This window comes from Notothenia rossii (assembly GCF_949606895.1).
Source record: "Notothenia rossii genome assembly, chromosome: 8".
NCBI lineage: Eukaryota > Metazoa > Chordata > Actinopteri > Perciformes > Nototheniidae > Notothenia > Notothenia rossii.
The window spans coordinates 16,020,965-16,048,232 of NC_136906.1; the positions used below are offsets into that span (position 1 = coordinate 16,020,965).

The following is a 27,268-nucleotide window of genomic DNA, read 5'->3' on the forward strand; positions in this document are numbered from 1 at the left end:
ATCCAGGAACCACAATGACCATTTACGATCTGCCGGGCATTGTGAAGAGTGCCCTTCCTCTGGCTGCAACGTCATCAAATATCCAGGCAGGGTTCGCGTGCACTGGAATTTGGCCTTTTAATAGACATTTTCAATGATATCGACTTTGCTCCATCCCAAGTCACAGACCGCCCACCACCAGAACCTTCTACCATTGCAGCTCCAACACCAACTGTGGCATCCTCTCCTCCACTCGCAGCCTCCTCTCTTACACTCGCAGCCTCCTCTCCTCCACTCGCAGCCTCCTCTCCTCCACTCACAGCCTCCTCTCCTCTACTCGCAGCCTCCTCCCCTGTCAGGCCATGTGTGGAGCCTGGGACATCATCCTCTGCAATGCCTTTCTCACCCTTGTCCATCCGTCCACATCCAAAAGCTGGACCAAGGAAGCAGACCACAAAGGGGAGAAAAAGAAGAGAAACCGCTGTCCTCACAGACACTCCGATGAAAGATCAACTCGAGGCTGAGAAAAAAAGATCTAACGCAAAGAAGTCTAAAGCAAAGACAAAAATCAATTTCGGCCAAAAAACCAAACCCAACAAGAAGCAGAAGATGCAGGCCTCATCTGATGAAGATGAGGCCAAATACTGCATTGTGTGCCTGGAGAGCTACTCCAGGTCCAAGGAGATCTGGTTGCAGTGTTGCTCCTGTAAAGCCTGGGCACACAAGGACTGCACAGATGGAAGTGCCTTTTACACCTGCCACAACTGTGAATCTGATTAATTCTGGTGTTCTGTTTTAAGTTCTGTTCAAGTTCTGTTCATTGTTCATTGTTTGTTGGAGGATGTGTGAAATCCCATTTAAAATCTTGTTGCCTTAGAATTTGACAGCTTTCCCTATTTTTTTGTCATATAGTGTGAAAAAGGGTAACCTTTATTAAGATGTTACAACTGTGCCTGCATGGGTTACAACTGTCCCTGTACACAAGGACAGTTGTAACAGTTGAGTTTAAAAAATAAAAAAAACATTTTCCAACCTGTACTTATTCCATAAAAACATCTTAAAGACATTGTTTCAGTAGCTGACATATTGATAATGCATAATATAGCAAAATGGCTATCCAATTGTAAATGGTTTTTTACTTATTGGGGAAAAGCCCCAAAAGTGTTGCAACTATCCCTGGTCTCCCCTACTTTATAGCTTGTAGTATAGGTACTAACTCACGGGACGGGAGGCTTCTTTTATTGTATTTGTATTCATAATTTTTATTTTTCGTCAGAATGTAAAAATTACATTAGTTACGAATTTTTGTTCTCAAAAAACAGTCCATTGTGTGTAAAACTGTGATTTTTATTAAATTAGCTAGTTTTTAAGGAAGGCCAGAGCTTCAGCAGTGTCAAATAGATTGTTCCCTTTAGTTAACGTTATTTAAAAGATAATGATCATGTCCCCTTTATTGTATTACGAGCGTCCATTCCCATTGGATAACGGAGAATTTTACACCCGAAAGTAAGTATTCTCCTTACTGTCGATTGATTTTACATTGATATCTGCACTACTCATCAACTCAAAATCACCAAATCATCCTTGTTAATTACACAACATTGATTGGTTTAAATGATGTACAATGCTTTTGTATTTTCCCCCTTCGATTCGGAGAAACAAATATTTTTTCAGAGTTTTTGGATGGCAGAAGACACTACACTACCCAGAATCCTCAGCTATCGTTTGGGACTACACCATGTCAGAGCCCCATACTTTATTCAGCAGTCCTTGCTTTACTCTTTGAAAGTCATCATGAATGCATTGTAAATGGTTTTGCTGCATTAAATAATACACATCTGTCGTAGTTCTTTATTTATCTACAGAGATCGGGCATCAGAATATCGATGCTTGAAGGATTGAGTCAAGTTCCATGATTACATGTTACGATATCTGAGAGGACCCAAACGCAGGACACGGCAGAGTGTTCAAAAAGGGTTTATTAGTGAACAAAAGGTGCGGGAAGGATAATCCGGCAGGAGTGGCGAGGAAGTGGAGGCTGGTGACGACAACACCGCGGTCAGAGAATGATCCTGGAGCAGAGGAAGAAAACACGTTAGCGTCAGAACATCCAGAAATAAGGTAGCTGATAATGCTGAGTAGCCTGGAGGTTTACCACTGTGGTTTAACAACGATCTGGCGCCGACAGGTTGTGGAGCCTCTGCTGATATGCCGTTGTAGATGGCTGATGAGAATCAGGTGTGAGGGTGAACAGCTGATTGCAGCAGGTGAGCCGGGAGCCAGAGTGACAGCCACCACGCCCACACAACAGGCAAAGGGAAAACATCCCCAAGGAGGCGGCTGGAAATGGACAGCCACCACATTACAAGCATGGGCAATTTAAAGTAATCATTACCTGAGCAAAAACAGCTTCCTCATCATACTCCCATTTACACTGCAAATAAAAGTGATACACTTAATGGCCATATAAATAGTTGAACAGACATTGACAATATAATATGTATGATTGTAATAAATGTCTTAGTTGATACGTGAATTAAACTGCATTCAACTAACTTGAACAGAAGATTCAGATGTTTCCGGATCTGATGTGTTTTGTTCCTCCTAGTTAGAAAAGAAAATACTCTCAATTAAGTAATGAAATGTTTCGTAAAGGCTATGTCAATGATATATTTGAATCCTTTGTCTTTAGGCATCATTAAAGCTTTTAACAGAGTCCACATACAGTGAAATCAATGAGACTATCAGAGTATTTGTGAAACAGTGTACATTACCAATAACAACTTGAGTCTTTTCTTAAATTTTAGTCTGGTTCCAACAGTGGGGATCAACAAAGCAATTGTTTGATCATCCAGTTCATAAAGAGCTTCCCTGTCAATGTGTTGCTCTGTCTTAAAAAAAAAGAACAAAAAAATGAAATTTCTAGAGTGATAAATAATTATTTTTTAATAAGGATTACAGCCTCGGAGCACATCGCCTGGATCTCTGTGCTGAATGTACAGTATAATAGCTTTTGTCTTGATTTCTGCGTATAAACCACAAGATACTACAGAACATCATTACTTTCAATGTAATTATGTTTTGATAATTGAAAATGTGCAAGATCTCAAAAAGTTCAAAACAATAATCAACAAAAATAAAAGATTATGTAGAATAAAGAAAATTATTTTGATGATTCATTTAGACAAGATTTTTGCCCAACAAAAAGCACGGGAATACTTTACCTTTAAATGTTTGTATCAATTCGCTGAGACCCCATTGAGTTAATTTTTTGTAAACAAAATCATCAATGATTAAGAATAGCAACTGGAAAGTAAACAAATAATAGTTTTAATCAACAAAATAACTACTTGTGAGAGTTATGATATTTTCATAGAAAAATAAAGGGTTATTAAAGTGATAATGGCAGTCTAATTAAAGTGTTAATATGCGTGTTGGAAATATTTGTGTGATCACCAGATAAGCACCAATAACTAAGTAAACATTTCAGAAATTCATTTCTAGGAGAGCCTGCTTGTTTGTTTACTTACCTGCTATTTGCCCTCCATAGACTTTTAAAGAAACATGACCTTTCAAGTTTTCCAGTGGAATGTAATCTATGTAAAATAAAATAAATGATTCTGAATCAAAGATCAATTGTTGTCAAAATATCCAACAATCTACACAAGTACAGCTGAAATTAACATTTGAATCATGAACTACTCTATGCCAGGAAATTCATGAGCGTTTGTATTTATTTAAGGCAGAAACACAGAACAACATACAAAACACATACATACCAAACGAAAGAACATACAGCTCCCTTACAAAACAAACAAAATCATGTGCATTGGTTTTGCAACTAATTTAATGTTAATGTGGTTTTCAAGAGCCTGGGACAAAGGTAGCAACCAAACAAGAAGCCCTAACACTTTAACATACAACATACAAATAATTTTATATAGAACATGACCTACAAACTAACAATGAAACAAAAGAATATTAATCGTTCCAAAGCTTACCCGTAGCGTACAGTCTGTTGATATGAAGCCAAAAGCAGGTTAAAGGAGTCTCCCGCTTAGCATCCCAATAACTGCCCAACCCAACCTTGAAAACGAAACTTAAAGTATTTTAGTTTCCGCTGATAGGTGCAGAATGTTACTCTCCCCCACTAAATTAATCATGTTATTTATTTAGGTGATGCTTCTTCTTTTTTAATGCAATTTGAACTACATTTGTGTCTGAAATGTAAACCCTTATCCTATTCCCTGTTAAAGTTGTCCTTTTCTCTAATCATATGGGTACTTTTATGTCAAGTGTTTGTATAATTCTTACCTCTTAGGGTAGAATTAAGAAGTTTAGATTATGAAACAACTCACAGAATTCTGAAACATTACATGAGGTCTCTATAATGGTGGTACACTTTGGGACCAATCAGTAAGTAGCACGTTGGTGACATTAAAAAGCACGATCGCATTACCACTCATTATACATTTAAAAAGCTGCAGTGCCAAACTGGTTTGGCAGCAAGAGCAAATGGAAAATGATTTGATTATCTAACAATAGAAATGTATGTTATCAAAAGCCTAGAGCAGATAGGTCCTTTAACAAGAACATGAACAATACAAGTTAATTATATTGGTTTATTGGAGTGTATACCACATCAAATACATGTATGCAATAAGAATTTTGTGAGGAAAAAAATAGTAAATAACAAGGAACCAGATAAGCCATCATTTATATATCTCTATTTCTCATATATGAATGAAAAACACCAAAAAACATTAATTAGCAGTGAGTTTTGTCCTTTAAAATAAGAGAAAACAGATCAAAATCATTCTTTGAGAAGCTTAGTCTACATCCAAATCACCCTCCAGTAGTGCTGTGATCAATGTGGAGGATTTAATTAATTCATTGAAATTTCCGCCTAAACCTATCAAACAATGCTAAACAGAATAAAAACAGATTCAAAACCCGAAAATACATATATTAAAAATACATAACAACTGTTAAATCATTCAAAGCAAAACGTCTCTATAGTGAGGACTTTTTCACTGGGGGATCTCATTCAAAACAAATCAAAGACAGCATAGCAACTCATAGTTTGCCATTATAGTCAAAATGTTCCCAGAGGTCTCTCCTCCTCTCCAAAACAAACTGACCCAGAGAGTAAAGCTGCTTCAGCACTGAATAAAGTAGTTTACTTTTAAAGTTAGTGTTTCCTTGATGGATACGAGCCAGAGAGGCTACAAGCTAATGCAAAGTGACCTTAGCTTCTCTGCAAACAGTTCTGGAGGTTTAACGCTTCATAGTTGATCTGTAAGTCCTCTTACATTGCCAAACATTGGTACAAACCAAGGTGTTAACCTCTGATTGTCGTCCTAGAATCAGACATAAATCTGACAAGAAGTCCTGTTGCCTGATCTAGGGTAAAAGCTTGGATTAAAAAGTACATATTTATGAATGCTTCTGGCAGACAACTAAAATGCTTTTGCACACGAAAGCAGGGGTGGGGTGGATGTGGGGGTCTCTATTGACATGGAGATATTCCTTTATGGGCTGTAAAACCTAAGCTTTTCATCAAACTGCTTTTTAATAGGATTTTAAAATGACACAAATTAGGGCACCGCATTATGCTAACAATAAAAAACAGTAGTAGTAAACAGAGATACAAAAAATGGTTGAGACCCAATCCAGAGGCCTCATGTCTTTTATCCTCGGTAGGTTAACAGGCGTCTGCTGTTACTCTCCACTGATCAACCCTGAAATATAAACCAGAGAGACAAAGAGCGAAGTTGTGAAATTGAATATTAATAACAAACACTTATTAACATCTTATTAACAGTTTGGATCATCAGTTTCACTAAAACCTACCTGTGCACATGATGGACGCACTGTAGCTGCTTGACCGGGTTAATCACTACTGTAATAAAAGGACTGTTAGTATTATTCAGAAAACAAGTCATAATCCAGACAATATGTATATTTTATATTATATTTATTATACCAAATAATTGCATCATCGTCTGGACTTTTGGTCAGGTCATTGTAGTATTGCTTTACCATCTGAAGCTCAACACTTACATCTGAACAAAACAAAACATATTGTTTCAAAGAAGTGGATTCATTTAATACACTAATGGAAATGTATCGACTTTTCAATTACGATCAAATGTACAATATTTTTTGTGATTTTGTTTTGTTTCCTTTACCTGGGATGGAGTAACCATCTATATATAAGTACAGTCCATCTGTTTTGAGTGACAGCCTGATTGATTCCTGGATCGTGCTCTCCAGTTTCTCCAAGATCTCCGACTAAATCAGCATTGAAATATTTATTACTTATCACTGACGTTTTTGAACATGTATGTTTGTGTTGCAGTGTTCCTAGTTGAATTTTACTGCTGGACGAAATATAAAATGTGACAAACCTTCAAGTCTCTCAGCTGTTTCATCATGGCATCTTTAGCCTGAGCAAACATGACTTCCTTTGAACCATGCACGTGCATTTCAATAGTTTCCCTCATGTTTTCCAGCCAGCCTTCTCCTCTAAATTCTTTTGCTCCTACATAAAACAGAAAAAAATAAACATAAACATTTTGCAATGTAGAAAAGTGTAAAAGTGTATTTCTATGTCTGTAATGATCTTCTGTCTTACTGTCATAGCATGGTTTCATGGTCTCCTCGATTGTTGTTGTCAGGCTGCTGTAGATCGTTTTCTTTCGCTCACGGATGAGTTTGTTGAGGTTTGTTTTCATTTTCTCTTCCTTAGAGAGAGAATGTGAAGCAGATAACATATTTTCATCTTTCCCTTTATAGATTTTACCTGGAAAATCAGTACATTATTCAAACTGATAGCACGTGTTCACCAGCTGGGGGTGCACTTTTCCCAATATCAGAATATTCTATTGTAATCTTTAGTGTGTCTTCATGACTTGGGGCAGGGTCAGCTTTACAGCTGCAGTTAACTTTTCAAAGCCATCTCCAGTTCATGAGTTATTCCAGTACAATGTATATGAATATGTTGACTGATCAAAATGTATTATATTTCATAATATTGCTCACCCTTCCACTACAGTCTCCCTGGCTTTACAATCATATCTGATAACGTCTAATGAATAGGATCCTTTACCTCTGTCTTGAGAAATGTCAGCTGCAGTTTGACATTTTCGTACTCCTTATTCATCATCAGCCTCTCTGTGCCAAGTGAAAACGCATTGATGACCCCGTTGAATGGTCCACTGTTTCCTTCATTTCTAAAACATAGTAACAAAAATAAATGATTAAATTCATAAGGCCCCAACAAGTTTTTAAATCATGTATTTAAATGTATTATAAAACTTAATTTATCCAACACAGGGTTTTATGTCTTTATTATGTCATTTCTTACGGGAAGGTCTTCTTAAATTCTTCGTCAATGCTGTCGGTCAAACATGAAGATAACTTCATATTGATGTTTATTGATTTCCCTTTTTTTGGTTTGTGGATGCCGCCCTTCTCAACTACACACTTCAATATCTTGTGAAATGCACCACCTTTTATTGTCTGAAACAAAATTAATTTTGTAAGACACATTTTCATTTTAAGAGCAGTTGTTTTTGATTGAATTATAAATTAAATACTTACGTTAGGATTAAGGACCGACTTTAAGACTTTTTCACATGAACTTTTAGATTTTTCAACCCCCTCACTGAGGCATCTTTCAAAAGCCATAACGGTCTCATCCATGGGTTTCTTGACTTTATCAAGTTCAAGACTCAGCTTTTCTTCAAGTTCTATGGACACAGCCATCTTTATGTTAGCCTGAAACCATACACAACAAATTCATTATTTAAAGCAATACAACCATAATTCAATATGGGATTTTTTTTTCAAGCCCTTACAACAAAACGTACAAAGCCCTTTAATTACCGTAGCAATGCATCCTCTCTGAAGCAACACAAACTCAGTAAATCCAATACCTTGTTGGTTCCACAGGTAACATTAAATGTAAGCAGTCTGTCTTTTACTTTACAATTTTTACACAACATTTTAGTGTATGCAGCTTAATTATTTTCTATGAATGTTTTTATTTTCTGTCAATATTAAAGACAATAAAAGATGTTGTTACTTGATCTTACCCCTTCTCTGCTGCTGGCTCCCTGAATCAGAGAGAGAATCCCGCGAGCTCCGGACACATAGTTTCTTGTCTCAGAGTGCCAGTCATTGAGATCTTTCAGGAATTCCTGCAGTTTGGGAATTCCTGTAAAAATGGTAACACACTTACATTACATTCTTGAATTTACATGTTATACTCAATTAGTATCTCTACATATTTATTGGAGGAGATAAAACCATTTTCATCCGGGGCTCACTTATGGAGACTTGAATCACCTGTTTCATCTGGGTCTAGATGTTTCTTTCTCAAGAACTCTTCAGAGCTCACTGTGAAAACCTTGAAACAGTCCTCACTGAATTGTTTCTAAAAAAAAAAGAAGTTTCGATATAAAAGCAGGTTTGCAGTTTTGGACAATATTTGTGATTTTTATTTAATATAACTCACCTTAACGTCTTTTAGTTTGCTGAATTCTGCGTTCACTTTTCTCTTGGCTTGCTCATTTCGTTTTAATATCCGAACACGAACACCAGCTTCTGACCTATATGAAAAGATTTGTATTTGAAGAATCACATAAACTGCCTATACATTCCAGGATATCATATCACTATGCAGCATACTCATCACTTAAAATAACCAGTGATCACATGGAGTAGCGTAATCTAGCATCACAAAGTGTTTGTGAAGCAACAACATTAGGACAGAAATAATTGGCTGAGATGTTGAGGAATCAAGACACACATGCAGACATTTTAGAAACATGGATACTGTTATGATCATGAATAACCTGGTTGATCATGTTTCAAGTGAACATTATATCCCTGAATACGATCAAAACCAGGATACTAATGTGCCTGTAAACGTAATCAATGTTTCCATGGTTTCTCCTCTTGGCCATCTCCGTCTCAAGCGTCAGTGTCTAAATTGGATGTTACATTTAACTGTGTACTTTTTGCATGTTAAACCACTTACTGATCATCTGAACCTCCAATAATATCAGACTTGGTGCAGATAAAATGAATCTGCTGACACTCGCCACCATTTTCCATGAGGCTGCAGGATTCTTTCAGGATCTCCCAGGATTCTTTTTCTGAAGCTGCTCGATTTATCTCAGCCACAATCCACACAGTAGAACAACTTCCAACAAGCTGGAGGGGAATACAGCAAATAATAACGGTTACATTGTCAGTGTAACCTTCCACAGTAATCAGAACTTTATGTGGATAAATCACCTTTTTCCACATCTTGTCTCTGCTCTTGTTACGGTCCCCGTTTCCAGGAAGATCCACAAGTGTGACGTGCTGGAGAAAACCCTTCTCCGGCACCCTGACAGTCACACACTTCACCAGTGGCCAATACCACCTCTTCACGTCTTTAGCATCTTCCTCGTTTGACTCACTTCGTGTGTATTTGACCAATTTTGGAGATAACTCTTCAGCCTAAAATAAATAATAAAACAAGAGGCAATGCAAGGCCATTTATTTTATATTAACACACTTTAAATTGCTTAAAAAGATTGTGTTAAAGAATTATTACAGCATAACATTAATAATAATAGTAATTCATTACGTTTTTTCTTAGAGTGGTTTGTCATGTGGTCAAAGCGCTTTACATGACATCTTACACATATTTGACATGTAACAGTTATTCAAAGTACATTTGAAACCCTATCACTGAAACAACCAAATCTGAATTAAATACACAAGTAGCAAACGTTTATATTTTAGTAATGGGGAACAATTAGGTTTAACATTTTTAACATGATTTGAAATGTAAAGCTGGTAGTGACTTAAAATATCTAGGAGGTTCATGCAAGCAAATTGGTTACTGGTGGACATTTTACCACAAGTAGATATGGTTTACAGAGCATGTACATACCGAATTTACGTTCACATTCTATCGTGAAACTACACGAACCAAGAGTTTGTTTTATGAAATTATATAAGTTTTAGTCTTACTTACTGTATCACTTGTCAAAATCTTACTCTTGGATTGGAGAAATTCAGGAATTTCTCTGAAATATTTTTTATCCATGAGGTCTTCAGCGGATTTTTTTCTCCATTCTTCTCCATACAACTCTGACAGCTTTTCAACACTGTCTTGATCATCTTCGTCTTCTGCCTTATCTTTGTTATCACCAAGGAAATTAAGCAAGGTCCACAACTCCTCTTTCCACTCCTAAAAAAAAAATGTTGTATTATTATGGCATGTTGTGTAGTCAGCATATATATTTATTTGCAGCTTCATCATAAAAGTTGAAATAGCTCTAAGTTAACAAACATATTTAGCTAATTTTACCTCTTTTGTAATGAACTCGATTTCTGCCTCATACTTTGGGTTACGCATGTTAGCCTCCACTTTAATCATCACTGAGGTACATGCACTGATGCTTCCAGAGGGCAAGAGATTCTTCACTCCAATGATGGCATTTATCAGAGAGCTCTTTCCAGCCCCCGTTTTACCAAAGACGCCGACCACCTCCCTCTTGTCTGTCTCCAAATCGTTGATGCTATTTCTGTTGTGCAAGAGTTTGAATTTGGGTTATTGATCAAATTAACAAATGTAACAAACACTAAAAGATTGTGTCAAAATCAAAAATAAATCAATCTGCATGTACGAACATCCTATTTAAACATAATACTATCGTCAGACTAATCTTTGGACTTTAAAAATGGTGGACTCTTACAAATCACAACAGTGTCCTCAGTGCTGTAGAATTTCGAAAGGTTTACTTTGGTCTCTTTGAACTCTTTCCCCTTGCTCGAAAACACCAATACTTACTTCAGGAACTTGTTGAGCTTGTTGTCTTGATTAGGTAGTTTCTGGTGGACATTTTTCATGATGTATTTCACATCAGATCGAATGTAATTTTCTGTAAGAGTAAAAGTAAAGAACTATTCAGCAGGAACCAATAACCAGTATATCCATTAAGATGTATTCCCAATGAAGCAATCAAGAATGGCAAGTATCTTCCAGTTTACGGCCATTATAACTTAAAGGTCCCATGTCATGGCCATTTCTATTGATCATGATTCCATTGAGGTCTACTAGAATAGATTTATATTGTGCAAGGTTCCAAAATCACATTGGTTTCTCATACAGCATCTCTGTATAGTTAGTATGTGTATTCACTCTCTGTCCTACACGGCTTGTTGGAGCTCCTGCCCCCCCTCCCTATGAGCCCACTGTGCTCTGATTGGTCAGCTCGCCCACTCTGTTCTGATGAGTCCACCACCGTTACAGCGGAACATCAGTGATGATTTGTTACAATGGCGTTAGCAACCAGAAAATGACACCAGTAATGACAAACAGATGAGAATGCTGCGCGGGGTCTGGGTGCCGTGTTGGCGGGACGTTGCGCGGCTCGCTGCTATGATTCTTGATTGCTGTGAGGAGCTCCACGGATTGGTCCATTTGGACCAATGGGTCCATTTGGGTATGGTCACGTCACGGCGTTCTGGGGCAGCATAGACAGGTCTTTTCTGTGTTAGAGTTTTACTCACAGGGTGTACTTTGAGGGTTTGTGACTCTGCAGACCGTTTACATGCAGAAAAACTTTCATAACACACAAGGGGACGGGTAATAACCAGAAAAGCATGACATTGGACCTTTAATAAGAACTGTGTTGCAACATATATGTAAGTTCATTTGCTGAACAATAAAACATTAAACACATTATAAGTATTAACCCATTTTGGAAAGTAATAATAATACCTGTGTATGATCCTTGTTTATCCTCAGGTGGTCGTTTTCTGGCTGGTGATTGGCTGGACTCACCCTGGAGTTCCTCTTTCCTCTTTCCTTGATTTTATTTTTGGGAAATAACATATATAATTTTTTCGTTAAAAATGTTTCTCAACATTGTTTAGATGTAGCAGGTTTATTATTGTTCATAAAATATCAATAAAACTTCATATAATCCATAAGACACTTTGTATCTCACCTTCATCATTTCTGTTGCTGGTGGACGGACAAACCTGAGGATGAACATGAACATTTGACTCTTTGTCCTCTCACAGGGAGTTACAGGCTTGAACACACATCGTCACAATTCACACACACACCTACATTTGCATTTCATTTTCCTTTCAAAACTCTAGGCAAAATAATATATACTTGAAACATGGCTATCAAGTGATCACATTCATCATTCTTTTTACTGAATGAACAACACTATGAACAAATTAAACAGTTCACAGTTCTTCAGTTAAAGGTGACTTTGTCTCAAGATGCTTCAAATATCAATGCATGAAGGATTGAGTCAAGTTCAATGATAACAAGCATGGTCAATTTAAAGTTATCATTACCTGAGCAGAAACAGCTTCCTCCCATTTACATTGCGAATAAAAGAAATACTCTTGGTGGCCATGTACAATGTTAAACAGCAATGACAATATAAAAAGTGAATTCAACTGCATTCAACTAACTTCAACAGAAGATTCAGATGTTTCCGGATCCGATGTGTTTTGTTCCTCCTAGTTAGAAAAGAAAAGTCTCAAATCAATAATAGTAAAGAACTTTGATAAAATGATAGTAAAGTCAACAAGATATATTATACTAATTGTATGCAGATGTTGTACAGTCCTTTGGATAAATGAGACCAAATACAGTATCTGTTTAAAAATGCAGACATTACCTTTAACAACCTGAGTCCGTTTTTGAATTTTGACCGTGGTCCCACAATTGGGATCAAGGCAACAATTTCTTGATCTTCCAGACAGTAAAGACTTTGCTTGTCAACGCCCTGATCTGTAAACAAAAATTTAAATTAAGATAAATGCCAACCAATTGCACATTTCTGTAAATGCGTATTTTGCATGGGGTGAAATGTGAGTTCATCGGTTGAAAATATGTTTTAAAGAACATTACAGCCTCATAAGGTTGTCTGAACTGAATTCATATTGGTAATATGTTGTTATTTGTTATTTTCTGTCTTGATTTCAGTGCTGCTGAAAAGACGCTACAGAAAATGAGTTATTCTGAAGTTAATAGATAATAGTTTCTTCTCTGTGTGAAGATGAAGTCTTTACGATTGTTTAAGTATGTCAGCGATATGTCAATAAGTTACTGAGTAACGATGTTGAGGCAGATTATGTGTCTTCAAGTAGATGCTTAGATATTTCAATCCTGGAAGGTCATATCGACTTTGTATAATATTTTTGCCCAACAAAAAGCAAGGGAATACTTTACCTTTAAATATTTGTATCCATTCGCTGAGACTCCATTCAGTTAATTTGTTGCAAACAAAATCATCCATGATTAAGAGTAGCAACTGGAAAGTCAAAAATAATTATTTTAATCAACAAAATAACTACTTGTGAGAGTTTTGATATTTTAATAGAAAAATAAAGGGTTATTAAAGTGATAATGGCTGCCTAATGGAAGTGTTAATATGAAGCATAGGAAATATATGTCAGAACACATGGTAAGCAAAAATAAATGTTTTAGCACAAGATCCGCTAAACCAGAGTGTATAATATAAAGTTATGCAACACCCATCACAGTCAATGACTCGAGACGTATCAACATACTGGTTTACAGCGATAAGGCACGCATTCAAATCGATGTAGTTTGTTGTTTTGTTGTTCACAGCATCGTCCTTTAGATGTTCGAAAGGGCAATAAGAGTCACTTGATCATCTTTCTTTATTTCATTTAGCTTTATTATACCAGGAAGTCCCATTGAGATCAACACATTAAAATACATCATATACAATACATTTCATATAGAAAATGACATGCAAAAGAATATGAATCGTTCCCAAGCTTACCCGTAGCGTACAGCCAAAATCGGGTTAACGGAGTCTCCTGCTCATTATCTCAATAACCGCCCAACACAACTAGGAAAACGAAACTTAAAGTATCTTGTTTCCTCTCTATGAGGCGCGAAACATTACTCCTCCCACACTAAATGAATCACGTCTTATTTATTTATGTATTGCTCTTAAAGTCATTAGAGGTCCTTTCTTTAATCATGTAGGTATTTTCATGTCAAGTGTTTGTATAATTATTTCCTCTTAAGGGAGGATTAAGAAATTCAGAATATGATTGTCACTTTAGTTGAACAAACAAGTCACATAAATCTGAAACATGACACGGGGTCTCTAATCCAAAAAGGCTGGGATCAGGGTTCGAGTTATAAACTGAGCTCTAGGGTCTTTGAAACTAACGCTTGCGCGCGCCTGCACGCGCACGCCCCCCCCCCCCACACACACACACACACACACACACACACACACACACACACACACCAATAATAAATATATGGACAGGGATAAGATTTTATTTTATTTTGAGTTAAATGCATCAATCTGGTGCATTTTGAGGGGGAAATAAAGAGATCACACACCCGAAACAGATTCCACATGTAGACAGACAGTCACCCTGTGTGAGGCAAACCAACATTTGCGCAGCGTTGCGTTCACAATAGCCTACATAAAAAAAAAAGAGGGCCAGCAGCCCTCTACTTGCTACAAACCTAAATATGAAAAGGTTCAACTATGCACACACACACACACACACACACACACACACACACACACACACACACACACACACACACACACACACACACACACACACACACACACACACACACACGCACACGCACCAGCACACACACACACACACACACACACACACACACACACACACACACACACACACACACACCCACACACACACACACACACACACACACACACATCATCTCGGCTCGCACAGCATGCTCACGGGCATAGATTATGCAATAATGTATTGCGCACCTTGGAGGTGCAGGTACATTGTCATTCAAGAGATGTGTTGTTCTTTTGGAAAACGTGTTTTTCTTTTAGCCTATTTACCTCGTTAACGTAAATAATACTCATTAAATTGACACATGCATTATTTGTGATTAAAATAATGGTTGTTGGTAATGTATTAGCGACCCCCCAGCTCGCGTTACATTTGAAAAACGAGTAATCTGATTATTACTTTCATAAACCTGAAGTGAATAAAATGTGGAATACTTATTGGAATTATTGGTGGAAAGGTTTCCTCACAAAATGTAATATTCCTTTATCTGGGAGTTTATTATTCAGATCACAGGTTACTGTTGGCCGTAACCGAGCTAAAACAATCCACTAACCCTGTCCTATTTTTACTCTCCGTCACGTCTCCCGCTAGCTCTCCCTAGCTTCCCGCGTCTCACTCCCCAGGAACCTCCCACTTCCGGCCCCAACCAACCAGACAACACTCCCACCCAAACTCACAGCTACAGGTCACAAGAACCGTCCAGTGTCACGTTCACTGACACTCTGTAAAATGCAAACAAACTCTGAACAACAAACACATCAAACATCAACATTATAACCAGCCCGTTACAATATATATATATATATATATATATATATATATATAGAGAGAGAGAGAGAGAGAGAGAGAGCGAGAGAGAGAGAGAGAGAGAGAGAGAGAGAGAGAGATATTATGCAGCGTGTCTGTGAGGCCACGGCCCCGCATGAAGATGAGAGATATCTTTTAACATATATTGAAAGTTAGAAACGGAGATGGTTCGATAAAATGTGCAAGATAACGTTTATGTAGAATTTTTTTATTGTTGAAATTATGACATTTCATAACGGGATGAAATCAAAGTGAATGGTCTGCTGCTGCTGAATGCATCGGGCAAGTGACTGGAAAACGTTTTAAGTTATTACATCGTTTCAGATAATAATACAAATTATTATTAACATTAATGTTAACAATAATTCATTATATTTAGAGGCGCCTTTCAAAGCACCCAAGGACACCTTACAATTCCTAAAATATTCTAAGGAAAGGTTTAACACAACCTGATCTCAACAGAATGCGTGACTCCACCACGACTCCTTAACACCGCATTGCTTGGTGGAGCTACATTTACGTGTCGGCACTGGCACCACGCCAAAAAAAAACAATGTAAAGTGAATGAGGCTCTTTTGTCGTGGTGCACACACGCATTTCTACAAGGTCCTGCAGTGAGCTTTTATTCTATAAAACGTTTTTAAAATCTAGGGGAGACCGGGTGCAGTTGAAACACGGGTTGGTTGTAACACCCTCAATATCTCCAATCATAAACAAGCTAGAGTGATGACACTCACTCTGCACATGCGCAGTTAGATGGTAAGATCGCCGAAATAAAAAGGAGCCACGTTTGAATATCTCACGTAAGTTATCAGCAAAAGTGTGTTTCTGAGGTCAAATATTAACTAAAATGATATGATGTATTTTTTGGATACTGTCTTGAGTTCAAAATGTCTCGGAATCCAAACTAGTATTATTAGAATCACTGTTTTGTAAGCTACAAATATAGCTAGCTAAATATGGGTTAAGCTAGCAATCAGGCAGGTTCACAGGGGGTGAAGCAAGACTGGTGGTTCTGGGACGGTTGTAACGGGACGGTTGTAACATTGCACATTTACAATGATGGCTCATTTGCTTGAATGATCAATTGTTCATTCAAGCATTGATTGGTGTGCATTGTCCCCGTAAAAATAAACAGAATTAAATACTGTACAGTAGGCATAAAGTGTGTGTGTGTGTTTACAGTATGCCAAGTATCAGACAGAGGAAGACCGACAGGGGAGTGCCACTTGCTCTGCTGCAGGTAGCCTCAGGTGAAGTTCAGGAGGGCAAATCATTCAGGGAAGTGGCAAAGTCCCTGGATATATGCCATGTCACCCTGTACCAGTTCCATAAGAAGAGGCTGAGGTTGGAGAGTCAGGGATCACACACACCCCCAAGAGTAGGCTACTGGACTCCAAAGAAGGTGTTCTCAACAGCAGGAGATGCTATTGAGAGACTACCTGATGGAGGCAGCTGATCTATATTATGGTCTCAGCTCAAAGGAGGTAGGTCATAATTAAGGTAGAATAGGCTATCTATAGGCTGCTGAACAAAAGAAAAGTAAGTGATCAAATATATTGAGGCCTATAGTGAACAGACAAGTGAAATATTTTCCAATGTATATTCATTTTAGGTGCGGAAGTTTGCCTATGAATTGGCAAAGAACTACAACTGCAACTTCCCTCAAACCTGGGCAGAGAAAGAGATGGCTGGAGCTGACTGGCTCACAACGTTTTTGAAGCGGCACCCTACCCTCTCCATACGTAGACCTCAGGCTACCAGTCTCTCACGGGCTACAAGCTTCAACCGAACAAATGTTAAAAAGTTTTTTGACAACCTGTCTGCAGTCCTGACGAAGCATGAGTTTGTCACACAGGACATTTGGAATATGGACGAAACCGGAGTCACAACTGTCCAAAACCCTGGGAAGATTGTTGCCAGAAAAGGGACGAAACAAGTCGGCAGTGTGACATCTGCAGAGCGGGGCACTCTCGTCACACTTGCATGTGCTGTAAATGCATTGGGGAATTCCATCGCCCCAATGATGATATTCCCTTCTTCACCAGCAATGGCCCTCCTGGCTGTATTGGCACAGCAAATGGGTCTGGGTGGATGCAAGAGGAAGACTTTTTGGTCTTCCTCAAGCACTTCCAGAGCCATACCAAGAGCTCACAGGAGTCAAAGGTGCTGCTGATTCTGGACAATCACTCCTCCCACCTTTCTGTGGAGGGGATTAATCTTTGCAGGAGCAATGGGATCATCCTCCTCTCTTTTCCTCCCCACTGTTCTCACAAACTACAGCCCTTAGATCGCACTGTATATGGGCCACTGAAGAGGCACATCAACAGCCGCTGTGACAATTGGATGAAGACTCATCCAGGAACCACAATGACCATTTACGATCTGCCGGGCATTGTGAAGAGTGCCCTTCCTCTGGCTGCAACGTCATCAAATATCCAGGCAGGGTTCGCGTGCACTGGAATTTGGCCTTTTAATAGACATTTTCAATGATATCGACTTTGCTCCATCCCAAGTCACAGACCGCCCACCACCAGAACCTTCTACCATTGCAGCTCCAACACCAACTGTGGCATCCTCTCCTCCACTCGCAGCCTCCTCTCTTACACTCGCAGCCTCCTCTCCTCCACTCGCAGCCTCCTCTCCTCCACTCACAGCCTCCTCTCCTCTACTCGCAGCCTCCTCCCCTGTCAGGCCATGTGTGGAGCCTGGGACATCATCCTCTGCAACGCCTTTCTCACCCTTGTCCATCCGTCCACATCCAAAAGCTGGACCAAGGAAGCAGACCACAAAGGGGAGAAAAAGAAGAGAAACCGCTGTCCTCACAGACACTCCGATGAAAGATCAACTCGAGGCTGAGAAAAAAAGATCTAACGCAAAGAAGTCTAAAGCAAAGACAAAAATCAATTTCGGCCAAAAAACCAAACCCAACAAGAAGCAGAAGATGCAGGCCTCATCTGATGAAGATGAGGCCAAATACTGCATTGTGTGCCTGGAGAGCTACTCCAGGTCCAAGGAGATCTGGTTGCAGTGTTGCTCCTGTAAAGCCTGGGCACACAAGGACTGCACAGATGGAAGTGCCTTTTACACCTGCCACAACTGTGAATCTGATTAATTCTGGTGTTCTGTTTTAAGTTCTGTTCAAGTTCTGTTCATTGTTCATTGTTTGTTGGAGGATGTGTGAAATCCCATTAAAATCTTGTTGCCTTAGAATTTGACAGCTTTCCCTATTTTTTTGTCATATAGTGTGAAAAAGGGTAACCTTTATTAAGATGTTACAACTGTGCCTGCATGGGTTACAACTGTCCCTGTACACAAGGACAGTTGTAACAGTTGAGTTTAAAAAAAAAAAAAAACATTTTCCAACCTGTACTTATTCCATAAAAACATCTTAAAGACATTGTTTCAGTAGCTGACATATTGATAATGCATAATATATCAAAATGGCTATCCAATTGTAAATGGTTTTTTACTTATTGGGGAAAAGCCCCAAAAGTGTTGCAACTATCCCTGGTCTCCCCTACTTTATAGCTTGTAGTATAGGTACTAACTCACGGGACGGGAGGCTTCTTTTATTGTATTTGTATTCATAATTTTAATTTTTCGTCAGAATGTAAAAATTACATTAGTTACGAATTTTTGTTCTCAAAAAACAGTGCATTGTGTGTAAAACTGTGATTTTTATTAAATTAGCTAGTTTTTAAGGAAGGCCAGAGCTTCAGCAGTGTCAAATAGATTGTTCCCTTTAGTTAACGTTATTTAAAAGATAATGATCATGTCCCCTTTATTGTATTACGAGCGTCCATTCCCATTGGATAACGGAGAATTTTACACCCGAAAGTAAGTATTCTCCTTACTGTCGATTGATTTTACATTGATATCTGCACTACTCATCAACTCAAAATCACCAAATCATCCTTGTTAATTACACAACATTGATTGGTTTAAATGATGTACAATGCTTTTGTATTTTCCCCCTTCGATTCGGAGAAACAAATATTTTTTCAGAGTTTTTGGATGGCAGAAGACACTACACTACCCAGAATCCTCAGCTATCGTTTGGGACTACACCATGTCAGAGCCCCATACTTTATTCAGCAGTCCTTGCTTTACTCTTTGAAAGTCATCATGAATGCATTGTAAATGGTTTTGCTGCATTAAATAATACACATCTGTCGTAGTTCTTTATTTATCTACAGAGATCGGGCATCAGAATATCGATGCTTGAAGGATTGAGTCAAGTTCCATGATTACATGTTACGATATCTGAGAGGACCCAAACGCAGGACACGGCAGAGTGTTCAAAAAGGGTTTATTAGTGAACAAAAGGTGCGGGAAGGATAATCCGGCAGGAGTGGCGAGGAAGTGGAGGCTGGTGACGACAACACGGCGGTCAGAGAATGATCCTGGAGCACAGGAAGAAAACACGTTAGCGTCAGAACATCCAGAAATAAGGTAGCTGATAATGCTGAGTAGCCTGGAGGTTTACCACTGTGGTTTAACAACGATCTGGCGCCGACAGGTTGTGGAGCCTCTGCTGATATGCCGTTGTAGATGGCTGATGAGAATCAGGTGTGAGGGTGAACAGCTGATTGCAGCAGGTGAGCCGGGAGCCAGAGTGACAGCCACCACGCCCACACAACAGGCAAAGGGAAAACATCCCCAAGGAGGCGGCTAGAAATGGAAAGCCACCACATTACAAGCATGGGCAATTTAAAGTAATCATTACCTGAGCAAAAACAGCTTCCTCATCATACTCCCATTTACACTGCAAATAAAAGTGATACACTTAATGGCCATATAAATAGTTGAACAGACATTGACAATATAATATGTATGATTGTAATAAATGTCTTAGTTGATACGTGAATTAAACTGCATTCAACTAACTTGAACAGAAGATTCAGATGTTTCCGGATCTGATGTGTTTTGTTCCTCCTAGTTAGAAAAGAAAATACTCTCAATTAAGTAATGAAATGTTTCGTAAAGGCTATGTCAATGATATATTTGAATCCTTTGTCTTTAGGCATCATTAAAGCTTTTAACAGAGTCCACATAAAGTGAAATCAATGAGACTATCAGAGTATTTGTGAAACAGTGTACATTACCAATAACAACTTGAGTCTTTTCTTGAATTTTAGTCTGGTTCCAACAGTGGGGATCAACAAAGCAATTGTTTGATCATCCAGTTCATAAAGAGCTTCCCTGTCAATGTGTTGCTCTGTCTTAAAAAAAAAGAAAAAAAATGAAATTTCTAGAGTGATAAATAATTATTTTTTAATAAGGATTACAGCCTCGGAGCACATCGCCTGGATCTCTGTGCTGAATGTACAGTATAATGGCTTTTGTCTTGATTTCTGCGTATAAACCACAAGATACTACAGAACATCATTACTTTCAATGTAATTATGTTTTGATTATTGAAAATGTGCAAGATCTCAAAAAGTTCAAAACAATAATCCACAAAAATAAAAGATTATGTAGAATAAATAAAATCATTTTGATGATTCATTTAGACAAGATTTTTGCCCAACAAAAAGCACGGGAATACTTTACCTTTAAATGTTTGTATCAATTCGCTGAGACCCCATTGAGTTAATTTTTTGTAAACAAAATCATCAATGATTAAGAATAGCAACTGGAAAGTACACAAATAATAGTTTTAATCAACAAAATAACTACTTGTGAGAGTTATGATATTTTCATAGAAAAATAAAGGGTTATTAAAGTGATAATGGCAGCCTAATTAAAGTGTTAATATGCGTGTTGGAAATATTTGTGTGATCACCAGATAAGCACAAATAACTAAGTAAACATTTCAGAAATTCATTTCTAGGAGAGCCTGCTTGTTTGTTTACTTACCTGCTATTTGCACTTCATAGACTTTTAAAGAAACATGAGCTTTCAAGTTTTCTAGTGGAATTTAATCTATGTAAAATAAAATAAATGATTCTGAATCAAAGATCAATTGTTGTCAAAATATCCAACAGTCTACACAAGTACAGCTGAAATTAACATTTGAATCATGAACTACTCTATGCCAGGAAATTCATGAGCGTTTGTATTTATTTAAGGCAGAAACACAGAACAACATACAAAACACATACATACCAAACGAAAGAACATACAGCTCCCTTACAAAACAAACAAAAACATGTGCGTTGGTTTTGCAACTAATTTAATGTTAATGTGGTTTTCAAGAGCCTGGGACAAAGGTAGCAATCAAACAAGAAGCCCTAACACTTTAACATACAACATACAAATAATTTTATATAGAACATGACTTACAAACTAACAATGAAACAAAAGAATATTAATCGTTCCAAAGCTTACCCGTAGCGTACAGTCTGTTGATATGAAGCCAAAAGCAGGTTAAAGGAGTCTCCCGCTTAGCATCCCAATAACTGCCCAACTCAACCTTGAAAACGAAACTTATTAGTTTCCGCTGATAGGTGCAGAATGTTACTCTCCCCCACTAAATTAATCATGTTATTTATTTAGGTGATGCTTCTTCTTTTTTAATGCAATTTGAACTGCATTTGTGTCTGAAATGTAGACCCTTATCCTATTCCCTGTTAAAGTTGTCCTTTTCTCTAATCATATGGGTACTTTTATGTCAAGTGTTTGTATAATTCTTACCTCTTAGGGTAGAATTAAGAAGTTTAGATTATGAAACAACTCACAGAATTTGGAAACATTACATGAGGTCTCTATAAGGGTTGTACAATTTGGGACCAATCAGTAAGTAGCACGTTGGTGACATTAAAAAGCACGATCGCATTACCACTCATTATACATTTAAAAAGCTGCAGTGCCAAACTGGTTTGGCAGCAAGAGCAAATGGAAAATGATTTGATTATCTAACAATAGAAATGTATGTTATCAAAAGCCTAGAGCAGATAGGTCCTTTAACAAAAACATGAACAATACAAGTTAATTGTATTGGTTTATTGGAGTGTATACCAAATCAAATACATGTATGCAATAAGAATTGTGTGAGGAAAAAAATAGTAAATAACAAGGAACCAGATAAGCCATCATTTATATATCTCTATTTCTCATATATGAATGAAAAACACCAAAAAACATTCATTAGCAGTGAGTTTTGTCCTTTAAAATAAGAGAAAACAGATCAAAATCATTCTTTGAGAAGTTTAGTCTACATCCAAATCACCCTCCAGTAGTGCTGTGATCAATGTTGAAGATTTAATTAATTCATTGAAATTTCAGCCTAAACCTATCAAACAATGCTAAACAGAATACAAACAGATTCAAAACCCGAAAATACATATATTAAAAATACATAACAACTGTTAAATCATTCAAAGCAAAACGTCTCTATAGTGAGGACTTTTTCACTGGGGGATCTCATTCAAAACAAATCAAAGACAGCATAGCAACTCATAGTTTGCCATTATAGTCAAAATGTTCCCAGAGGTCTCTCCTCCTCTCCAAAACAAACTGACCCAGAGAGTAAAGCTGCTTCAGCACTGAATAAAGCAGTTTACTTTTAAAGTTAGTGTTTCCTTGATGGATACGAGCCAGAGAGGCTACAAGCTAATGCAAAGTGACCTTAGCTTCTCTGCAAACAGTTCTGGAGGTTTAACGTTTCATAGTTGATCTGTAAGTCCTCTTACATCGCCAAACATTGGTACAAACCAAGGTGTTAACCTCTGATTGTCGTCCTAGAATCGGACATAAATCTGCCTAGAAGTCCTGTTGCCTGATCTAGGGTAAAAGCTTGGATTAAAAAGTACATATTTATGAATGCTTCTGGCAGACAACTAAAATGCTGATGCACACGAAAGCAGGGATGGGGTGGATGTGGGGGTCGCTATTGACATGGAGATATTCCTTTATGGGCTGTAAAACCTAAGCTTTTCATCAAACTGCTTTTTTTATAGGATTTTAAAATGACATGAATTAGGGCACCGCATTATGCTAACACTAGAAAACACTCAAAGTCAACAGAGATAAGAACTTTAAAAAAAATGGTTGAGACCCAATCCAGAGGCCTCATGTCTTTTATCCTCGGTAGGTTAACTGGCGTCTGCTGTTACTCTCCACTGATCAACCCTGAAACTTAAACCAGAGAGACAAAGAGCGAAGTTGTGAAATTGAATATTAATAACAAACACTTATTAACATCTTATTAACAGTTTTGATCATCAGTTTCACTAAAACCTACCTGTGCACATCATGGACGCACTGCAGCTGCTTGACCCGGTTAATCACTACTGTAATAAAAGGACTGTTAGTATTATTCAGAAAACAAGTCATAATCCAGACAATATGTATATTTTATATTATATTTATTATACCAAATAATTGCATCATCGTCTGGACTTTTGGTCAGGTCATTGTAGTATTGCTTTACCATCTGAAGCTCAACACTTACATCTGAACAAAACAAAACATATTGTTTCAAAGAAGTGGATTCATTTATTACACTGATGGAAATGTATTGACTTTTTAATTACGATCAAATGTACAGTATTTTTGGTGATTTTGTTTTGTTTCCTTTACCTGGGATGGAGACACCATCTGTTTTGAGTGACAGCTCGATTGATTCCTGCATCGTGTTACACAGTTTCTCCAGGATCTCCAACTAAATCAGCATTGAAATATTTATCACTTATCACTGACATTTTTGGACATGTATGTTTGTGTTGCAGTGTTCCTAGTTGAATTTCCCTTGAATTAAGAAAAGTCCTTTTTGTAAATGATAAACATTAATATGTGCAGCCCAACATGTTTCAGTGAAGAATTATTTCTGTAAGACGAAATATAAATTGTGACAAACCATCAAGTCTCTCAGCTGTTCCATCATGGCGTCTTTAGCCTGAGCAAACATGACATCCTTTGAACCATGCACGTGTATTTCAATAGTTTCCCTCATGTTTCTCAGCATGCCTTCTCCTTTAATGTCTTTTGCTCCTACATAAAACAGAAACATTTTGACATAAAAATATTGCAACATAAAAATGTGTAGAAGTGTATTTCTATGTCTGTAATGATCTTCTGTCTTACTGTCATAGCATGGTTTCATGGTCTCCTCGATTGTTGTTGTCAGGCTGCTGTAGATCGTTTTCTTTCGCTGACGGATGAGTTTGTTGAGGTTTGTTTTCATTTTTTCTTCCTTAGAGGGAAAATGTGAAGCAGATAACATATTTTAAAATGAACAAGTTACAAACAAGGCCAATCTTTCATTTTATTATTTTTTCTAGATTTTACCAGGAGCATGGGCGCACTCTTTTTTTGCCCAATATCAGAATATGCTATTGTAATCTTTAGTGTGTCTTCATGACTTGGGGCAGGGTCAGCTTTACAGCTGCAGTTAACTTTTCAAAGCCATCTCCAGTTCATGAGTTATTCCAGTACAATGTATATGAATATGTTGACTGATCAAAATGTATTATATTTCATAATAATTGCTCACCCTTCCACTACAGTCTCCCTGGCTTTACAAACATTTCTGATAACGTCTAATGAATAGGATCCTTTACCTCTGTCTTCAGAAATGTCAGCTGCAGTTTGACATTTTCGCACTCCTTTTTCATCATCTTCTCTGTGTCAAGTGAAAACGTATTGATGACCCCGTTGAATGGTCCACTGTTTCCTTCATTTCTAAAACATATTAACAAAAGAGATGCTTGAATTCATAAAGCCTTAACAAGTTGTATTTCAATAATGTATTTAAATGTATTGTACAACACAATTTATCCAACATAGGGTTTTATGTTTTTATGAAGTCATTTCTTACGGGAAGGTCTTCTTAAATTCCTCGTCAATGCTGTCGGTCAAACATGAAGTTAACTTCATATTGATGTTTATTGATTTCCCTTTTTTTGTTTTGTGGATGCCACCATTCCGAACAAGACACTTCAATATCATGTGAAATGCACCTTTCTTTGTCTGAAACAAAACACATTTTGTAAGAGACATATTCATATTAAGAGCAAACATTTGTTTTGATTTAATTATAACTTAAATACTTACAGGATAAAGGACCGACTTTAAGACTTTTTCACATGAACTTTTAGATTTTTCAACCCCCTCACTGAGGCATTTTTTAAAAGCCATAACGGTCTCTTTCATGGGTTCCCTGACTTTATCAAGTTCAAGACTCAGCTTTTCTTCAAGTTCTATGAACACAGCCGTCTTTATGTCAGCCTGAAACCATACACAACACAGTCATTATTTAAAGCAATACAACCATCATTTAGTTGGAATGCTGACACAGCATTCCAACTATCTGTTGTTCTATGCACGAAATTCTTTATTATTCCACCGTGTTATTTTGCGCTGCTTCTTCTCCCACATTGAACATCGCAGAAACTCCGTTCAAACATCAAAACGTTCAGCTCGGTCGGGAATCAATGGCTATAATACAGTCGCTGGTTTATTTATGTCTGTAGGCCATTGTTATGAGTGTGGAGTGAGCATATACAACGTTAGCTTAGCCTGGTCGACCCAATCTCCATTCAGAAAACTAGCATTTTAAAAGGTTTTACGCCTGCCGTCTTGTCTGCAGACTTGTCAAACATTAATTCAAGGTTTTTACTAACCGGTATCAGTATGTTGTTACTTCGGCATCATTTAGAAACGTGTATTACAATTGAATCACGGTAAAATATGTTCATTTTGTTGTAGTTCGCTCCCGAGCCAGCGCGTCTTGTTTGAATGATGTGAGTAAACACAGCTGGCAGGCAGCCGCGGTGAAACTCGAGCGATTAGAGCAGGGGTGTCCAAACTTTTTTTCCTGAGGGCCACATACAGAAAAATATACGAAGGACTGGGCCACTCACTAGACGTGAAGTATACTGCCTCACTTCTAATGCACTAATATTGGTAAAATCAATCAAATGCAGATAAATTACGTTTGATAATTGAACATGTTTGAAGAAAAAAAGCCTCCATCACAGCTCTCCATTAGTAGATTTTAATTTTGTTTTTTACAAATAAATAAATAATTGGGCTTGTTAACACATCAACTAATGTTTGTTAAAAAATTCAACTTTAATTGACTGAATTTATTAAGTATTTGGGCTTATTAACACATGAAAACTGTGTGTATATTTTTAACTCACCAGTAATGGGAAGAATGTTGCACTCAGTGGGAGCAGTGATGCTGCGCTTTGGTCTGAAGGATAGCTGGCAGGTCAGGAGTAAGTTTGGTGGTTGAGATGCGAAGGACGTCACAGAGATGGCTGTCGGTCATTCTGGTTCTCAATCTGCTTTTGTTCAGCGTTAACAGAGAAAATGTCTGCTCACAGATGTATGTTGAGCCAAACAGACTCATCATTCGTTTTGCGTGGCGTCTCATCAGAGGAAACTTGGCCTTTTCCAAGCTCCGGTAGAAGTCAGGTAGGGAGAGAAGCTGATGTTGATTCTTCAGAGAATCATCACACTGCATTTCAATCAGTTCTAATTGCAGACTCTCTTCCACTTCTTCTGCATCCATTGAAAACGGAGCCGCAAACAGTGTGATTTTCTTCTCAATGACAGAAAAATCTTGAAAGCGCCGACTGAACTCTGTAATGAGAGATGTGATCACAGACACATATTCTCCCATTTTAGCAGAGAGGGCATCTGGAAACGCGCATTTGATTTCGGTCAGCGTGGGGAAGTGCGCTACATTGAAGTTGCGCAGTTGTGACTCGAAGAGACGGAGCTTCGCACGGAATGCTTTCATGTGCGCATACAGCTGTGATACCAGCTGCTCTTTGCCTTGTAGTCTCTTGTTCAGGGTGTTGAGATGATCAGTGAGATCAACTAAAAAAGCCAGGTCTGCCAACCATAAAGGGTCACTGAGCTCATGCAGAGGTCTGCCCTT

The 27,268-nt window shown here is 37.8% G+C and overlaps 3 protein-coding genes and 1 long non-coding RNA gene across 12 annotated transcripts in view; all 4 read right to left on the reverse strand.

Moving 5' to 3' along the window:
* Positions 1 to 5,303, reverse strand: part of LOC307016139 (nuclear GTPase SLIP-GC-like) — a gene marked incomplete at its 5' end in the record, with an annotated part of 18,730 nt that extends 13,427 nt beyond the window's left edge. The window contains 3 exons of the mRNA XM_079645172.1: positions 317 to 412; positions 3,204 to 3,285; positions 5,292 to 5,303. Coding sequence (XP_079501298.1) covers positions 317 to 412; positions 3,204 to 3,285; positions 5,292 to 5,303 — 190 coding nt within the window. The remainder of the gene's footprint in view (positions 1 to 316; positions 413 to 3,203; positions 3,286 to 5,291) is intronic.
* On the reverse strand, positions 4,588 to 13,937 carry LOC307014606 (nuclear GTPase SLIP-GC-like). 4 transcript variants are annotated; one of them, XM_079642618.1, is made up of 24 exons: positions 13,824 to 13,907; positions 13,585 to 13,711; positions 13,244 to 13,325; positions 12,690 to 12,802; positions 12,481 to 12,528; positions 11,997 to 12,030; positions 11,768 to 11,854; positions 10,835 to 10,925; positions 10,352 to 10,568; positions 10,016 to 10,231; positions 9,286 to 9,492; positions 9,026 to 9,201; positions 8,501 to 8,594; positions 8,332 to 8,419; positions 8,079 to 8,200; positions 7,585 to 7,761; positions 7,349 to 7,503; positions 7,091 to 7,214; positions 6,617 to 6,725; positions 6,390 to 6,523; positions 6,171 to 6,273; positions 5,966 to 6,044; positions 5,833 to 5,881; positions 4,588 to 5,720 (listed from the first exon to the last, which is right to left on the reverse strand). In XM_079642618.1, exons 3-23 carry the CDS (start codon positions 13,308 to 13,310, stop codon positions 5,872 to 5,874), a joined length of 2,451 nt encoding a protein of 816 aa, XP_079498744.1. In that variant the 5' UTR covers positions 13,311 to 13,325; positions 13,585 to 13,711; positions 13,824 to 13,907; the 3' UTR covers positions 4,588 to 5,720; positions 5,833 to 5,871. The 4 variants fall into 4 exon arrangements, with proteins under 4 accessions (XP_079498744.1, XP_079498745.1, XP_079498743.1 ...); XM_079642619.1 differs by lacking the exon at positions 13,585 to 13,711 and having other exon boundaries at positions 5,833 to 5,878; positions 13,824 to 13,937; XM_079642617.1 differs by lacking the exon at positions 13,585 to 13,711 and having other exon boundaries at positions 13,824 to 13,937.
* A 5,790-nt stretch (positions 13,938 to 19,727) lies between these two features.
* LOC307014610 lies at positions 19,728 to 20,530 on the reverse strand. The gene is made up of 2 exons (XR_013801266.1): positions 19,922 to 20,530; positions 19,728 to 19,838 (listed from the first exon to the last, which is right to left on the reverse strand). It is a non-coding gene; the product is annotated as an uncharacterized lncRNA (long non-coding RNA).
* Positions 20,531 to 22,365: 1,835 nt separating this feature from the next.
* The window catches only part of LOC307014607 (nuclear GTPase SLIP-GC-like), a 37,987-nt gene continuing 33,084 nt past the window's right edge, over positions 22,366 to 27,268 (reverse strand). For 4 of the 6 annotated variants that reach the window (XM_079642623.1, XM_079642622.1, XM_079642625.1 and 1 more), the window contains 9 exons: positions 25,432 to 25,605; positions 25,196 to 25,347; positions 24,939 to 25,059; positions 24,463 to 24,571; positions 24,236 to 24,369; positions 23,959 to 24,040; positions 23,754 to 23,832; positions 23,621 to 23,669; positions 22,366 to 23,514 (listed from right to left, as the gene is read on the reverse strand). In XM_079642623.1, coding sequence (XP_079498749.1) covers positions 23,660 to 23,669; positions 23,754 to 23,832; positions 23,959 to 24,040; positions 24,236 to 24,369; positions 24,463 to 24,571; positions 24,939 to 25,059; positions 25,196 to 25,347; positions 25,432 to 25,605 — 861 coding nt within the window. In that variant the 3' untranslated portion in view covers positions 22,366 to 23,514; positions 23,621 to 23,659. The remainder of the gene's footprint in view (positions 23,515 to 23,620; positions 23,670 to 23,753; positions 23,833 to 23,958; positions 24,041 to 24,235; positions 24,370 to 24,462; positions 24,572 to 24,938; positions 25,060 to 25,195; positions 25,348 to 25,431; positions 25,606 to 27,268) is intronic. The other 2 variants (XM_079642624.1, XM_079642626.1) reach the window with 2 other exon arrangements.